Below are 17491 nucleotides of genomic sequence, written 5' to 3' on the forward strand. Positions count from 1 at the left end.
ACTCTAAAGGCAGTGGGACCTGGGAGTAGAGCCTAAAACGAGGTGGACAAATGTCTCACGCAATAGCCAACTTTATTCAGAGTACAGACAACTTATACTCTGAGGGTTAAGAAGAGTCACACAAGTAAGGTGTTCAACACAAGGACAAGTCACTTGTGACAAAAGCATGTTTTCCCATAGAGGCACGTGAATTAACAGCAGCTGAAGTAAACTCAGCCCTAACTGCTACACCTGAAGGAGCATGAAAACACATTCCAAGAACAACTGAGAAACTGAGGTCACAAGATTCTTGTCTTATTTTCTTGGAGTTTTCTCACAAGTACTCAGAGTTTTCACAGGACTTCATTCTTGGACTGTGTTCCCACACTCCTCAATTTAAGGAATCTAATTTAGGTTTAGATACCAGCACTTAATTAATATAGTAGAGTCATGGGCATGCATCTCAGTCTCACGACAGATTCTAAATGTCAGTACATGGACTCTGATGGTGTCCCAAAAGAATAACATACTTTGACCTAAGAGTTATTTGCAGACTTTTCCGAGTATTCTAATCAAAATGTTTTATTAATTTACAATAGAATGTTATCTTTAAAACACTGAAATCTCAGCAGAAAAGATAAAATCTCCTATCTACTCAATTACTGTCTTTCAACAATATTTTATATTTGCCTTGAATCTCTATACCTTTTGTTCAGTATATTCATAGGTATTTTATATTGCCACCTTTAGATGGATTCCTTTTTAATTAAAAGGTTACATTTGTGTGTGTGTGTGTGTGTGTGTGTGTGTGTGTGTGTGTGTGTGTGCAAACACCCCCGAGCCCATGGGTGGCTGTCAGAGGACAGTTTGCAGGAGTCAGTTCTCTCCTTCCACCACGTGAGTCCGGAGACTGAACTCAGATCATCAGGACTGGCTCAAGTGTCTTTACCAGTTGAGTCATCTCGCTGACCTGGATGGGTTCTGTTTTCTCACACTTTGTAACTGGTGTATAACAAGTTTTAACTATTAACCTAAGCAACCATTCTGAACCCTCTAGTAGTTTACCACTGTCATCTTTTTAGAAAGAAAATCCTGTCATCTGAAAATGGTATTTTCATTTCTTTCTTTCCTAATGATTTTGCCTTTCTTTTTTGGACTCTGGATAGAAAATCTACTACCATGTTGAATATTAGCAGTAAAAATAGGTATTCACATTTTCCTGTGACAATAATTGTCTTTTAAGTCATGTGTACAATAGGTTTCTGCTAAAAAGCTTTTCATCAAATTGTTATCTATTCTCATTTTGCTAAGTAGATACTGGATTTTAAAATGTTAGCTATTGAGATAATTGTATAGTATTAAACCTCTAAATTATTAACACAATAACTTGCAGTGATAGGTTTTCTAATTATTTCTGGGAAACCAATGCTTTATCTATCTACATCAGTGGTTCTCAGCCTTCCTAATGTTGTGACCCTTTAATGCAGTTCCTCATGTTGTTGTGATCCCCAACCATAAAATTATTTTCATTGCTACTTCATGACTGTAATTTTGCTACTGTTACAAATTGTAATGTAAATATCTGATATAGAGGAATATGTGACCCCTGTGAAAGACACCCCCCAAATGGGTCACGACCCATAGGTTGAGAACCACTTATCTAGATAGCCTGCAAGGTAGGTTTGCTGATCGGTCTAGAGCTTTGTCTCCAGGTGAGCTTAGCTCCAAGTTTTCTTTTGCTCTATCTTTGCCAGGTTTAGTAATTAAAACACTAACCGCACTGGCTGGCTTTGTGTGCCAACTTGACACAAGCTAGAGTCATCAGAGAGTAAGGAGCCTCAATTGAGGAAATGCCTCCTGAGATCCAGCTGGAAGGCATTTTCTCAATTAGTGATTGATGGGGGAGGGCCCAGCCCATGGTGGGTGGTGCCATCGCTGGGCTGCTGGTCCTGGGTTCTATAAGAAAGCAGGCTGAGCAAGCTATGAGAAGTAAGCCAGTAACTAGCACCTCTCTTTGGTCTCTGCATCAGCTCCCGCCTCCAGGATCCTGCTCCTGTCCTGACTTCCTTCAGTGATGAGCAGCCAAATAAACCCTTTCCTCCCCAACTTGCTTTTTGATCCTGGTGTTTCGTTGCAGCAATAGAAACCCTAACTAAGACACTAAGGTTAGTAAATGATATGAGTATTTCTTATGCTAAAATACAGCATCCATGACAGCCAACCAGGCAGGTAAAGGTCTGCAACTTGATGGCAGCGTTCCAGGCGGAGGAGCCAGGGTGCCTACTCCAGGTGAGAAAAGCACAGGCCATGCCTAGAGTGGGTCTCACTGCATCGCCCTGGCTCCCTGTCCTTCCTCCTCCTCCTCCTTCTCACTGTGTAGTTCTGGTCAGCCTGGCACTCTCTACAGACACGAGTCTAGCCTTCAGTTCATGGAGATCTGCCTCTGCCTCCTGAGGGCTGGTATTAAAGGAGTGTGCTACCATGCCCAGAAAGTTACATCTTCTTAAATGATGAGTAAGAAAAATTAAATGGGTTTGGCTCAAACTGGTAACAAATTAACATTTTTGCTTCTGATTTTGTATATAAAATCCAACACCTTGGACTGTTGTATGTAAGATACTTTCTTTTTTAAACCTGCTTTCATGGACCAATTCTTGTTTCCTTATTTTGTTCCTTTGCTTCAAAATCTGGCCCCAAACTTCAGTGATCCAAAGGAGCTGTTTGAATTCATTCCTACAGCCAGCTTTGTTTGCATATTCCTGGAGAACTCTGACAGCGTACTGGGGTGGCTAGTGCTGCCCCCGAAGTTTATGTCTTTTCCTGCAACCTCACAATGTGAACTTACTTGAAAATAAGGACACACTGCACATGTGTTATACTAGAACCGATGGGCTTTTTAATCCAATAGCATTGATGTTTTTATAAGACACAGAAACAAGCAGAAACAGGGAGAACGCTGTTTGAGAACAGAACCGAGTGAGGCTCCTCCAAGACATAGCACATACATGATTCTAGCAATCACCGGAAACCACGAAAAGGCAAAGAAATCTGTTCAAAACGACAGAGGAAGCCTGACTCTACCAAGAGGCAAATGTCAAACAAGTCTGTGGTTTAAGGTCTCAGCATTTGAGGCCTTCTTGGGGCTGGGCGGGGCTGCCCACCCCCCACCCACCCCGGAAACGAATCCAAAAGGGATTTTACTATTTTCTTAGACTCAAAATTACCACGTCCCCGACCAAGGAAGGCCAGGACGCTCTCCGTCCCTTCCTCGGTGAAGAGGCATGGCCTCGCAGCCAGGGGGAGAAAAGAAGGCTACCGAGTAAAAGCCCCACCGAGGTGCAGAGCTCTATAAGCAGGGTGGCAAGACTGAGCAACACTAAGAAGCTTAACAGCCAGGGCTGGGTGGCGCAAGGCCGCAAGGAGCGTCGCCGGGGCGGGGCGGCAGGCTGCAGTTCCGGGGATGGCTCCTGCTGGGAAAGCTGAAAGCAGCATACTCAAGCCGCGGTGCATCCTTCCACACCCACCCAGGAACCAAATCCCTGGCCCTGAGTCTCCGCGGCCCGGTTGCCAAGCAGCAAGCCAGTGATTGGTGCCGCGCTGCTGCGTCAGGCGGGACTTCCTCCCCACGCCCGAGACCGGAAGGGGACTAATTTTCCACCGGAAGGAGCGAGAAGTTGAGACCAGGAGCCAGACACCTGATGCTGGCCCCTCTTGTCGCGTCAAGTTGGGCCATTATCCGGCCTCCTGTGGCGGCGGCGGCAGCGACGCTGTCCCGGTAGGCTGGCTGGCGTGGCAGGCGTCGGAGGAATGGGAGTAGAAGAGATGGGTAAGCTACCCAGGCGTCGATCCTGCTTCTCTGTGCTTTATTTTCTCCATCTTTTTAAAAAAGAGGATTGGAAGCCCACGGAACTGCGGTGGTAGATAGATGTGTAAGGAGACACACGCACTCACACAGACTAAAGTTTAATTAAGCACACACACAAGCGTAGTACGTACATACATGCATACACACCTACATATTCACAGAGCTCTGCAGATCCAGGCATTCCGAGTCGACGACTCTTGTTTGAGGAATCACCTGTAGCAGTCATTTTAAGCGCGCATGCACGCACGCGCACACTCACCGAGTTGGTGATTTTTAAGCTTCTTGAATGTGTGAGCAACGTCAAGGTTGGAGACTTGAGGGAAGTGAAGAGGGTGGTGAGGGGCATTTAGATACCCGTTTAATGGCTCAGTAGGTAAGAGCATTTGTGGCTCTTACAGAGGATCGGAATTTGGTTCCTAGCACCCATATAATATTGCTCACAATGACGTTTTGTTGTATAGGCAAGTGGTTATGTTGAATTGTGACATGGGCAGAAGTAGCACCTGAAATGCAGTAATATGCACAGTATTAGAAGCTGTATAATTCTAGACACAAGGATACAAATGGACTTACATTATGTATTTTCTTTAAAAATCCTGTTGCCTGTCATTCCTGCTAGGAGTTGATACCAGGGCCTCAAACATGTGTGCAAGCCGAAGCCCCAGCCTTCACTGCTGTTATTGTCTTAGGTAAATGACTCAGACCTATTTCTAGAGATTTACCAGTTAATTCGATTGGGATGTGGACCAGCGACAGGTCGTTTCCATTTCCGTTCCTTCTGTTGGCCAGTTAGCTGCGTCTTACCTTCTGCTGGTGACCAGCTGTGTTCCGTTCTGTTTCCACCTCCCTTCTCTCTTTAGCATGCTCATGAATGTTTAATTGGTAAGTAAGTATACAAAAACACGCCTGTTATTGACTGTGATGGTTATGTAAGTAGGGAAGTGTTGTTTAAAATTTCTTACATTGGGCTGGGGAATGTAGCTCTGGCAAGGTGGGTACCTTGTGTGAGCAAGACCCTGGGTTTGATCCCCAGCATATAAGGTGGGAGGAGGGGAGAACCCATAAACTCTTATGTAGAAATCTTTTAATCAGTTAAATGTTATTTTTGAGAAATTGGCTTAGGGTACTTTGAAGAGCTGGGAAAATACATTTCTGGCCTAAAATAATGGACTTCAGGATCCCACTATGAAAATTCTGACCATCCACTGCCTTGTTAGAAAAGAATGAGGAGCTGGAGAGATGATTCAGTGGTTAAGAGCACTGGCTGCTCTTCCTGAGGACCCGGGTTCAATTCCCGCACCCACATGGCAGCTCACACCTGTCCGAAACTCCAGGTCCAGGGAATCTGACACCTTCACACCAATGCACATAAAATAATTAAAAAAAAAAAAAGGATGAGATTTCAGTAATGATGAAATGATGAGTGCTTCTGTTTGATTTCTTCTCTCAGAATATTTAAATCTGAGCAAAGTTGTTTAGAGAAAAGGACTGTTGCTAAGTACTGAGTTACTTTAATTGTTGCTTTCTGTCACTTTGTGAGGGGGTCTATAAGATGATTTTTAAAGACACTTCACATTGAAGAAGGAATCCAGTAAATAGCTGTTGCCATTACCTTTACAGGGTATAATTTCCTCTATGAAAACCTTAGGTTATAAAGTGTGGGGGTGGCCTCTGCAAACACCACAGCCAGCAGTGTCTATCCATGTGAGGCAAGAAGGAAGTTTGGTTCAGCATGACTCAGTAGCTGGAATTGGCTCAAACTTCTAGAGTCTGACCCTAAAGTGGTTTATTTTAGGCATATTTAAGATAGTACAATTTTGAAGAAAAAAAAAAGTTTCCTTGTGTAACACAATCCCGTGTGCACAATAAGGTATAATTACATTGAAACTCTTTTCAAAGTACATGTCACCTCTTCTATAGAGATAAATTCTATAGCTAGACTACATGTGTTAAAGGGCCTTGGGAAGGATCTGGTGTGGTTTAAGTTATATAAATAGTGCAAAGGTCACTAGGCTATTAGCCACCTCCAGTCCTGTTTGTAAGGGTTGTGGGGCAGGTGTGGCCTGGCCCTGCAGATATCACAGAGGTCACCTAGCCATCTCTGGTCCAGTTAGTAAGAGTCTGTGGAAGCCCTGGCCATACAGATATCACAGAGGTCACTTAGGCTATTAGCCAACTCTGGTTCAGTTAGTAAGAGTCTGGGGAAGCCCTGGCCATACAAATAGCACAGAGGTCACCAGGCTATTAACCATATTCAGCCTTCTGGGTGGAAAACAGGTTGTATATCTTTTCCTTTGAAGAGACAGTCCTTCACATTTAACATTCCTCATTTCCCTAGTGTTTATCTATGAGCACAAGGACTTTGTGCTCTCTTCAGTAAACTAGCAGATAGCCATATTGTTGTGCCATGCTCAAAGTGTCGGTAGATAGTTAAAGTTAGTAGGTCAGGGGCAGCTTGGACACACTAGTCTCCAGGATTATGAACCAAATTTATGATTCAGAGTACTTAAAATAGCATATCATAGATCTTTGGGCTATTTAAGAATAGTCAAAACTATACCAAGTATTAAATGTGAGTGTCAGAGTTTTCTTGTAGTAATGGGGGGATCATTCTATATCACACTCAACACCACCCTTGGTTCTTCTGCACTTGTTCGGCACAGATTAGGAGTCACCACAGTTACTAATGGGACTGTCAGGCCCCTAGGTGTATTTGGACAGAAGAGAAGTACTGTCCATGTTTTTAACCTCATCCCACAGCCCCCAAGAGCATACATTTGACAGTGCTTTGATTTTTAATGAAAAAGCTTTTCCTTTGATTTGTAAGCTAATTTGATGTCTTGTGTTTCTTTTCAGGTATGAGTTCCCTGAAAGCAGGGAGCAGTTGTTTCCATGCTCTGAGTATTCAAAGATTATGCAGCCACAACCATGCCTTTGATATGCATAATTCAAGGGGAGCAGACACAGGCCAGTGGTTGTAATATCACCACTTGAGTATTATGTCAATGGTGAGTGTGTGGCATGTAACTCAGCTTGAGAGAGGTGAAAATTAGGCAGTGCCTCCCAGAGGTGATTCTGAGCCACACAGGCATTAGGAGAATAGAGAGGAGGAGGTCCACTCTAGGTATCTAGGAATCAGTTGATGGTAATAAAGTATAAATGATAAAAGGACAGTATTGAGTATCTTAACTTTTTCCAGCATGCTGTCTGTACTTCCGGATGTTGCTTCTTGTTTCTTCCTTCTCTCTTGCTACTTCCCCCTTCAGATTAGTGTTTGGGATGTGGAAGGAAATAGAGTAGATGGCAGAATGAGGGGCAGGCCTATGGAAAGTAATGTCCACATCCAGTCAGTCCATTTCTAAGAAGTATGCTCCTGTTTTGTTAAAGGAGACAACTGAGAAACTCAAGTTTTGTTGGCTGGGTGCTTTCCTAGTGGGTGCATTACATCCTGTCTCCAAACCAGTCTGTTTAAATTGCTTAAGTTCCCTTTGGGTAAAAGATCCAAATGTAGGCTCAGGAATCGGGGGAAGGGTAGATTTGGGTCCTAGTTCATACTACGGAAGTATTTGGCTTAGTAACTGCATGTCATTTGAATCAGCTGTAACCTGTTTAATTTAAAAAACTCAAGTAAATGGTGGTTTAATTCTACCAAATTTGAGTGATTGAAAACATCAGAGAAACCGGATTCTGGCAGAGTCTGAGACTAGGAAGAAAAGACAGTCCACCTGTGAGTTGAGCTCCTTTATTTCCAGGATTGGTGTCAGCAGAAAACAGTGACGTGATGGGACACAGTGAACTTGACAAGAACCATGCAGCCACAGCTCTTTGGAGTGGCAGTGGTGCCAGGTCATCGGTACCCTCCTTGCTAATGACAGGTGCTAAGGGTAAACTGTCGCCTTGCATTTAACTATGTCAACCATTGGCAGTAAGGGACCCGTGTCTGCAATGTTGAGATCTCTTAAAGCTTAAAGTTCTGAATTCTCTTTTCTTCACTGTCTAGGCATTTTAAGAACGGTGGTTTGAGAACAGGTTTGTAGTCTAGACTAGCCTTAGACTTGGGGCAGTCCCCCTGCTTCAGCTTCCTTAGTGCTGAGATTACAGGGGTGAGCTACTGTTCCTACCTTTTAGTTTAGTTTCTTCAGACAGGGTCTCATGTAGCCCAGGCTGGCTCAGACTTGCTATGTAGCTGACGATGACCTTGAACTCCTGATCCTCTTGCCTCTACCTTCCAAGTTCTGGGATTACAGGCATGCCTAGCTAAAGAATAATAATGCTTTAAATGGTGGATTTAGTCATGGATTTAGTCATACTCTTCTGGAGACTAAGCAAACAAGAGTCCTTGAAGTCAAGCTGACTCTGCCTTTAGCCTCCTAAATGAAAAGGTAGATAGAACAGGTCTTGTTTGCAAAATAAATTCAAGACCTACTCATCTACCAACAGCCATTACCTACTTTCTGCTGTCTTACCACAGAAGATAGTTGGAGTGAACGGACAGATGAGAACGGTGGGGGGAGCCAGAGTGGGCACAGTCTCACTCTACTAGTGATAGGAAGGAGCCTGGAGGCCAGACAGGGCTTTTAGAAAGGTGAGAAGACGTTTCCCATAGTGCAGGTTTTGAGAATCGTATCGTTTACAGAATGCCACAGCAGAGTAAACTGTGCTGTGTACAGCTTCTGGTGAGTGAGTCATGTAGGGTGGTGATTTTACCAGATTTGAGGCTGGGACGTTGAGAATGCCCAGCGGCTGATAAACTTGTTCTGTTTTGCACTGATAGCCAAGTACATGCTTCAGAAATATTTTACTGCGTGCGTACAAGTGATTATCATCATTTGAACCAGCAGGGAGCCCATTATTTTTACTGTGTGTGTGTATGGGGTGGTGGGGAGTGCAGAGGAGGTTTATGTGCCATGATAAACATAAAGTTCAAAGGACAACTTGCAGGGTCTTCCCTTCCTTCCATCACATGGGGTCTGGGGATTGAGCTCAGGTCATCAGGTTTGGCAACAGGTACCTTACCTGCTGAGCCATCTCTCCAGTCCCGGGAGCCAATCAAATGTAACAGCTTTTGCCATTTACGGTGGCTCGTGCTTGTGATCCCAGCATTTGGGAAGCTGAATCAGGAGGATTGCCACACATGTAAGGTCAGCCTGGGCTACCTAGTGAGACACTGTCTCAAACAACCAAAAACAAGTCGTCACCACCAACCACAACAAAAACAACAACAAAAAAAAAATTCTGTAAATAAAAACTTTAATTTGACCAGAAGTCAGTATTGTCTTCTATCCCACATCCCTAACTACTTGTTCATTCTATCTGTAAAGATGTTACATTCTGGATAGTCTGGCTACTAAATGCTCGCTAGTTCCCGCCATGCCCAGTGAAGGTTTTATGGGTTCTTTCTCCTTTGCTGGGGGGGGGGGCAGCACTTGTGGTGACCCAGTCATCACAGGAGTTACACAGTGAGCCAGGGGCCGCTGGGAGAAGAGCAGATGTTAGTGTAATTTGGTTTAACTGCCCAGTATCAGGGATCGTGGTTATAGTGGTCAATCTTTTTAAAATACTTTTCTATCCTGGGTGTGGTGGCAGGAGTTCAAAGCCAGCCTGGTCTAAATAGCAAGTTCCAGGATGCCCCCCAGGGTTACATAGTGAGACCCTGTCTCAAACATACACTCGTACACAAAAAAAAAAATTTTAATGTTATTCTGTTTTTGTTTTTTTTTTAAACAGGTTTATCAGCAGGTTGCAGCTGAGCATGACCGTGAGGTAAACACTGCCCCTGGTTGAAATTTAGTTTCATCAGCTTCTGCATGGGATTGTAAGGACATGGAATATATCACAAAATCCAGCAGGTTTCCCCTTTTAGATTTATCTTTTCTTCTTGAAGAAGATAACATGCTTAAACAAAGGTTCCTTATGGTTAGTAACTGTGATTCTTAAAGTTGGTCAACCCCTAGTTTAGGTAAATTGTAAATGCCAAAGATCTAGATATCTTGTTAAATTAAAAAAAGTATTAAAATCTTAACAGGTGTCATGTTTTTGCCATTTACCCATGTTTGTGTTCTGTGTGATAGATTCCAGGAATTCCTACTAGAACTCTGAAATCAAACTGGCCATGTCTGTGATCCATTTTTCCCATTTGGTGGTTTCTATTTCAGTAGCTGAGAATACCTTTCACTATATACACATGCATATTTCATTAACAGTTTCAGCCAGTTCTGTGCAATGTTAGAGGCCCAACTTGGCAGGGCAGGTGTGTGTGTGGGAGTGGGGGACAGGGCAGAGAGGGAGAGACAGACAGACAGACAGACAGACAGACAGAAGCTGTTAAAACTCTCAGGTGATAATCAGTAGTCTGAACTGCTGCTCACCCAAGTATAGTCTGGAAGGAGATGAGAGTTATTGTGTCAGAATTTGACAGTCTAGAAAATAAAGTTCCAAAGAGAAGGGTGTTTCCGTCAACAAAGCCCTGGGTGGTCAGAGTAGGACTTTGCTGTGTTGGGTGGTATCGTGGGACAGGGGACTCAACAGTCTCCTGCTGTCTTACAAGTGGATTTCTTGCTCTGCAGCTGGAGTCCTGAGCTTTGACAGTGACATGCGCAGGATATTGGAAATGTGAACAGGGGAGCCAGGAATGCAGCTGATGGAGCCAGGTACCGTGGTCACTAAATGGCACCTGAGAGCTGCTGGCTAGAGTGTGTTCTTCTCACTAGGACCCAGCTTTGACTTTGGTGGGCTGATGATTACTTTGAAACATCATAAATATACCACGTGTCATTTATTACTTGGTACTTAGGTTTGTTGTGATGCCTCACATCCCTGAGACAAATACTTTTCCTTGTTTGAAGGGAAACAGAGGTCTATACGGTTTTAGGTAAAGTAGGTACAAAATAGAAATCAGACCCAGTTCTTGGTTTCAAATCTGGCTGCTTACATTTTGTGACAATATCTAGAATGAATCATCACTAATGTTCTTTCTCATATCTCTATCTATCTCTGGCCCTTTCCTTATCACATAAGGAAAGCGCCCCATTCACAAGTAGATCGTGTGTGTGTGTGTGTGTGTGTGTGTGTGTGTGTGTGTGTGTGTGTGTGTGTGTGTGTAAGAAAGAGTAAGTAAGTAATGCTCCCCTGAGCCACAGGTGCCTTCTCTTCCTTCACGCTGCCTTCAGGTTTCCTTCCTCCCACCATAGGTGCTTTGCTATAGTTTTGAAAGAGCCCTGCCATCATTCCCACCAAGAGCAGCATGAAGCTGAGGAGCAGTGGTTGGAGGAAGACGGCCCTTGTTTACACAGCATGTATGGGTGTGCACCTGTCGATGTGTTAGCCCCCAGGGTCGACTTGTAAACAAGGCACACACTGTCCTGCCCTTCAGCATCATAGAGGTGATCTCAAAATTGAGTGGTGTTAGGACCACTGTGAAGGAGAAGACCGGGTGTTAGAGAACAGTACACGGGGAGGAACTTGCCACGCTGCTGCCAGCTTGTTAGGAAACATGGGCTGGGTGGCTGCCTTAGCCACTCCTCTACTGCTGGCCCAACACTGTTTACAAGTTGAGAGTTCTTCTGAGACTCAAGACAATCTCTTAACTGTAACCCCTGTAAAATCAAACATACTTCCTTCCAACATACAGTGGCACAGAATATATATTACCTTTTCGAAGGAAGGAAGGGGAGTGTAGTGAGGAAATACTGGACCAAAGTGAGACCTAAGCCCAGCAGAGCTAACTAAATTCTGTATCTCCATGTCTATATCAAAGCACGCTTCAGAATCATTTCAGTCATGTTGACTGCAGCACACTTCTCTCTCTCTCAGGCTGGTTCCACTCCCTGTTAGCAGCTTGCCTTGGCAGGTATCCCACAACTCTGGCATCCCCAACATGTTTTGGTTTCCAAGGTAATCAACCTTTACAGCTTCACACTCTCTGGGCCTCCATGCAGGGGAACACATCTGCCTTCAGTGGATATCCTTAACTGTGGAGGAAGATTCCACAAGCCCTTGTATTCTTGACTCAAAAACCAAATCACAGCCGGATGGTGGTGGCGCACCCCTTTAATCCCAGCACTTCAGAGGCAGGCGGATCTCTGTGAATTCGAGGCCAGCCTGGTCTACAGAGTGAGTTCCAGGAAGGCACCAAAGCTACACAAAGAAACCCTGTCTCGAAAAACAACAACAAAAACCATAAAAGCTAAACTACATGGCCGAAGCTGCCAAGTTCTACTGGTTGATGGGGCTGGAACATGGCCCCCTCACTCAGTTCATTTGCATCAGCTTCCTGTTGCGGATGATTTCCTTCACTGTTGAAGCTTTCCTTGAATTCCTTTCACGAGTTGGAAGCTTAGCTAGGTGTACTCTTGCCCTGAGGTCCCACTCTATTCAACTAGCATCAGGCTTTTCTCTAAACCGTTTGTCTCCTTGAAGACAGGGCGTGGCTCTATAACAAACCTTTCCCGGTGCTCCTTTTCTCCTCAAACTGCATTTTTTATTTTGCCTTGCTCTTACTCCTTTTCATTATAAATCTGCATGAGAGCAATCATTAATAGCCACATGACAGGCTCAGTGCCAGGCTGTCTTGAAATCTCTGCTAAATCCTAATCCAGAACTTCAATTAGCTTCAGGTAGAATTCTAGGGCAAAGACAAAAAGCAGCCACAGTCTTTGCCAAAACGGTGTAAGAGTGGTCTGCAGGCCACTTACTAATATTCATCCCCACTCAGACTTCTTGATCTGGGCCCCCACAGTTCAAATCACCCTCAGCACTGTCTTCCATGCTCCCATTAAGCCCCACTTAAATGTCCAACCGCTTTTTTAGTTCAAAGTCCCAAATTCTTCCATATCCCTCCAACAAACAGCATCGTCAGGCCTGTCATGGCAGGACTCCAGTCGCTGGTACCAACTTCTATCTCAGTCACTATTCTGTTGCTGTGAAGAGACGCCATGACCAAGGCAACTCTTAGAAAAGGTAATGGGGGCTTGCTTACAGTTTCAGAGGCTTAGTCCATTATCATCACGGCGGGAAGCATGGTGGCACTCATGGCACTGGAGCAGTAGCTGAGAGGTACATCCTGATCCACAGGCAGGCAGGCAGACTGGGCCTGGCGTGGCTTGTGAAACCTCAAGGCCTACCCCCAGTGACACACGTTACCAACAAGGCCACACTTCCTAATCATCCTAATCCTTCTCAAATAGTGCTACTTCTGATGAGTGAGCATTCAGATAGATGAGCCTGTGGGGGCCGTTCTTACTCAGTCTACCACATGGTCTTGAGACGAGTACCTGACTTCCTGGTACAAGGAAAAATACAAAATGGTATTTCTGCAGAGTTTTTTTTGCCTTCTTGGGTCTGTCCTTAGTAAATAGTGTAATGTCACAATGTGCAGGGCCTGCTGAAGCCATCATGACCTCCTGACCCTATCCCTAGATCTATAGGCTAGGAGACTCAAAACACTTTACATATCCACAAACAGACAAGTGTGGTTTGACCCCACAAGAGTCCTTTGAATTCAGAGTCTGACCCCTCATCCGACAGCCTGGTCTGGTAACGGCTCCCCGGCACCACGCAGGGAGCCGTACACTGGATGAGTACACATCAGATGAAATGGGCTCAGTACACCATCTACCAGACACTACCGTGAACTTGAGCTTGTGCTGGCCGCAGGAAACTTGAATACCGAGGTCAGCCAGCAAGGTCAGGGTGACCCAGGGAGAGGACAGGAAGACCTGAAACACCATCAGAAGGCCTAAAAAAAAGCGACATGCTTTGGCATTGAGATGCCATTGCAGATCGTTAGGCGTCCAGCCTTCTCCAAAGAAAAACAGGGATGCACGAATTGGTGCAGCTGACAGCTGAATGTGTACAGGTGCTGAGCAATGTCCACGTTGAAAAAGGACAGCTTGGAGTTTTCATAGTCTAGCAGGATGCCGATCTTCTTCGGAGCAACTGTGATTCTTATGTCGGGAGTTGTCCTGTTGTGCAGAAATTCATACCGGTGCCTGAAAGTGCAATGTCAATACAGCAGAGCTTTGGAAACTGCAGTGAGCTGTTTGCAGAGTGTTTAGTACTGACTTGAGTTATACTCCTGCTGTGATTTCGCCCCTTTCTTGTAATCCCCGACTACCAAGTAACATGACATTTCCAAACTGCTTTCTCTAACGTTCGCCCCAAAGCTGTTTCAGACTTTCTTGAACGAATTCTTCACCTAAAAAAAGATTTTCTACAGAACCATGGACTTCCACTGCATCAGAATTGTACAGAAAGAAGAACTTTGAAGCCAGTGTGTGACTCATTTGGAGTAAAGACATTTGAAACAGGGAGCTCTGTGGGTCCTCATGAGAAACAGGCTCTCTTTATGAACTGAACCAGGACTCCATGACACCCACTTCTTAAACTGAGCAGGACGCTGCGGGCACCTGGCTGTCACAGGTGAGGGCTGAGCACTACCTGTACCCTTTTATTATATAACCTGTGTGCTTTGGAAAGTGGCCCAAATCAAAACGAGCCGCAGGACATAGACATCTGAAGAACCGTGTTGTCCAGAACGTCGGTTCGGACTCCCTAGATCCACACTTATGGCAGCGAGCCAGCTAGTCTCCATCTCTGTTCCCCTTCACACTCCTTGAAACTAAGCAGCTACTGGAGAGCAAATGAGTCCCTTCCTTCTCTCTACCAAGGGACTCAAGAGCATGAACCAAAACTGTGGGTCTAGTGGAGGCCTTGTTCCCATCCTCCACTGGCTCCTTCTCCCTCCCCACCCCAACTCCCATGCTTCCTTTATCTTCTCTCTCTGGCTCTAACCCTTGTTCTTTCCAAACTAAAGAAGCCTTTGAGCTTTATTCTTGGTTCAGGTTAAGTGTATGCAGAGCAATTCTTTCATCCCCAAAGTGGTTCGGAGGGTTAGCAGAGTCCAGTCTAAGCCAAATCTCTCCAGGGAAAGCTCTGTTCTCTCTATGCTTGGACATGACCAATGACATTCTAAGACCATGATACACTGGTCATGGCCAGACTTCATCAAGCCAAAAAGTGTCAGAGGCTGCATCTCCTGCCTCTTTGGGTTCCTGGCTGTCCTGGAACTCACTCTGTAGACCAGGCTGGCCTCGAACTCAGAGTTAGAGCACCCTAACACCCTGCTCCCTGTGGGAGCCCGTTCTCGGCTTCCTTGTGGCTTTACCCAGCAGGTCCGCATAGAGGATGATCAGGACCACAGGCCTGAGTGCAGGTGTCTGAGATGGTCTGCACTTGGCTGTGCTGGGGGAGGAGGTCTTTTGCTCCACCCCTTGGCGTCTCTATAAAAACCCCGGGGCAGAGACAGTCGGGGCCCATTGGAAAAGGTTCCAGGCCCTCTCGAGGCTATCCTTTATTTTCTATCTGTTTATCTCCACAAGATTCTCTGCTATAAATCCTTCTATCTAATATTTCCTGCTGCTCACATTCAAGAAAACTCTGGGAAGCTGTGGGGTTGGTGGGTAAACGCCCCACAGCTCCCCTACCCCCCTCCACTCCCACCCTGTGCTCTACCTCTGCCTCCTGAGTGCTACGATTAAAGGCATAGCACCACCACTGTCCGGCCAGAGGCTGCATCTTATAAGAGGTGCTTAGTTGGGACTTGGGGGGCATGCATGTGTGCTTTGTTTTGCAAGTTTTCAAGTAAAGGAAGGTGGTTGCCATGGCCTTATAAGTCCAAACATTTGGTGCATTGGCCGGGACTCTGGGACTTTTTTCCTCCATCCACATGGAACCATTCCATGCAGAGCTGTTCTACACAGTGGACCTATTAGCCACACTGACCTAAGATGGAATTAGGCTTCTACAGCAGCTGTACACTTGGAATACAGGAGCTGATCGTAAATGAAGAAACAGCCAGTGGTTAAGAACTGCACTTGTGGAGCCAAACTGCCTGGGTTGGAAGCAAAGCTCTGATCATCTGTACTGGATGGAATATCCAGCCACTGTAAGGGTGGCCTTTGATCACACTGTAGAAATACAGGACAGTACAGGCCAGGCCTGGTGGAGCATGCCTTTAATTCCACCCTTGGGAGGCAGAAACAAGTGGATCTCTGAGTTCAAGGCCAGCCTGGTCTACAGAGTAGGTTCCAGGCTAGTTAGGACTACACAGTGAGACTCTGACTCAACAGGAAAAACAAAACAAAATAAAAAAAAAAACAACTGTATAGGACACTGTTGGTACCTGAAGAGCACAGCATGAGCTTTAGCTGCTCTCTTTCAGAAGTGGGTGGTGACAACTCTTGGAACACCTGTGACTTTTCTAAGTGAACACGTGCACCTTGATTATCAGGAAACCTCTTACTTGCGTCTTTTAAACCTTCACTTTGGGTGTGCAGATTGGTTTTACCTTGTGGAGGCAAATGTGTGCCTCATGCACCAGGACAAGCAGTTTGCTCCCAGGTCTTCCTGTTTCGGGACGTCTTCACAGGCCACACCGATGGTGTAGTCCAAACGCTCCTCTACCTCCACCTCCCAGTAATGGCGTCCTCGGACTGGAATCAGGTTTCCAATGACAGCAACACACCTGGTTTTAGAAAATAGAAGCATGGGGTGGGAGTGGAGGAGGGCGGGGGCGGGGGAGCAGGGTGTTAGGGTGCTTGTGTAGTATGCACAAGGCCCTGGGTTCCATCAAAAGGTGGGAACATGTTTCATTTAGGGTGCCACACTAATGCTGAAGGTTGGAATATTACACCACCTGGCAATGGATGAGGTTAACACCGAAACCCACAGAACAGTTTCTGTTGCCTCTTAGAAATGGCTACGGCATTTCTAGTAATGAAGGTAGATTCATTGTAAGGTGGGAGGGGCTGAAGTATCGCCATATGCTTGAAGTTCATGACTGGCGTACAGAATAAAGGATCTCTGAGGTAACCTTTATGCTCAGGTGACAGACTCCAGAGGTTGGGCTGGTGTAGACGGGGCCTGTGCAAGCCTGACAACCTGAGATCCACCCCCAGATCCCACAGGAGGTGGAAGGAAAGAGTCAACTCCACCGTGATGTCCTCCCATGGCGTGTGTCTGTCTGCACTCACACATGCACACCACACACACTAAGGATGAGAACAATAAAACTTTCTTTTTTTTTTTTTCTTTTTTCAAGACAAGGTTTCTCTGTGTAGCTTTGGAGCCTTTGCTGGAACTCAGTCTGTAGCCCAGGCTGGCCTCGAACTCAGAGATCCTCCTACCTCTGCCTCCTGAGTGCTGGGATTAAAGGCGTGCGCCACCACCTCCTGGCTGAGAATGATAAAGCTTTTGAAAGAGATTTAGAGAGTGACCTCAAAGCAAGATACCACATTCCTCACCAGTCATCAAAGCTGACCCCCTGCCTCCCCTGGGAACCATCACCGACAGCTCAGAGGGACATTTTGGTGTACGAAGTACTCAACAGAGGGAAGGTTTCCATTGCAAGTGGGGCCACATCAGAACCTCCAAAGTATCTATGTTTCATCTGTGTCAAGATTCCTGTTCTAGCCAAACCTAGTGCAGCCTCCAGCTGGGAAGATTTGTCCAACATCAAACATCTTCCACTCTTTAAGCCCTGTTTGATTGCCCGAGCAAAGCTTTGGGAAGGCAGCCCACATCTCTCCCTGTTGCAAATTCAGTGACTCAAATGGAAACCATCATGTTCCTGCCCCTCTCACCTGCCAG

At 45.6% G+C, this 17491-nt stretch overlaps 1 protein-coding gene, 1 long non-coding RNA gene and 1 other non-coding gene across 3 annotated transcripts in view; 2 read left to right on the top strand and 1 right to left on the bottom strand.

Moving 5' to 3' along the window:
• The first annotated feature begins 3635 nt into the window (after positions 1–3635).
• On the top strand, positions 3636–9866 carry LOC102906748 (uncharacterized). Its single transcript, XR_006072910.2, has 3 exons — positions 3636–3805; positions 6701–6852; positions 9572–9866. It is a non-coding gene; the product is annotated as an uncharacterized LOC102906748 (long non-coding RNA).
• On the top strand, positions 8159–8286 carry LOC121827009 (small Cajal body-specific RNA 15). The gene has a single exon (XR_006069158.2).
• A 3571-nt stretch (positions 9867–13437) lies between the features above and the next one.
• Positions 13438–17491, bottom strand: part of Fsd2 (fibronectin type III and SPRY domain containing 2) — a 35228-nt gene continuing 31174 nt past the window's right edge. Inside the window, exons 12-13 of the mRNA XM_006969976.4 lie at positions 16191–16367; positions 13438–13833 (exon numbers count right to left, since the gene is read on the bottom strand). Of these exons, the coding sequence (XP_006970038.3) occupies positions 13581–13833; positions 16191–16367 (430 nt within the window). The 3' untranslated portion in view covers positions 13438–13580. The remainder of the gene's footprint in view (positions 13834–16190; positions 16368–17491) is intronic.

The sequence above is a fragment of the Peromyscus maniculatus genome, chromosome 1 (assembly GCF_049852395.1).
Source record: "Peromyscus maniculatus bairdii isolate BWxNUB_F1_BW_parent chromosome 1, HU_Pman_BW_mat_3.1, whole genome shotgun sequence".
NCBI classification, from domain to species: Eukaryota; Metazoa; Chordata; class Mammalia; order Rodentia; family Cricetidae; genus Peromyscus; species Peromyscus maniculatus.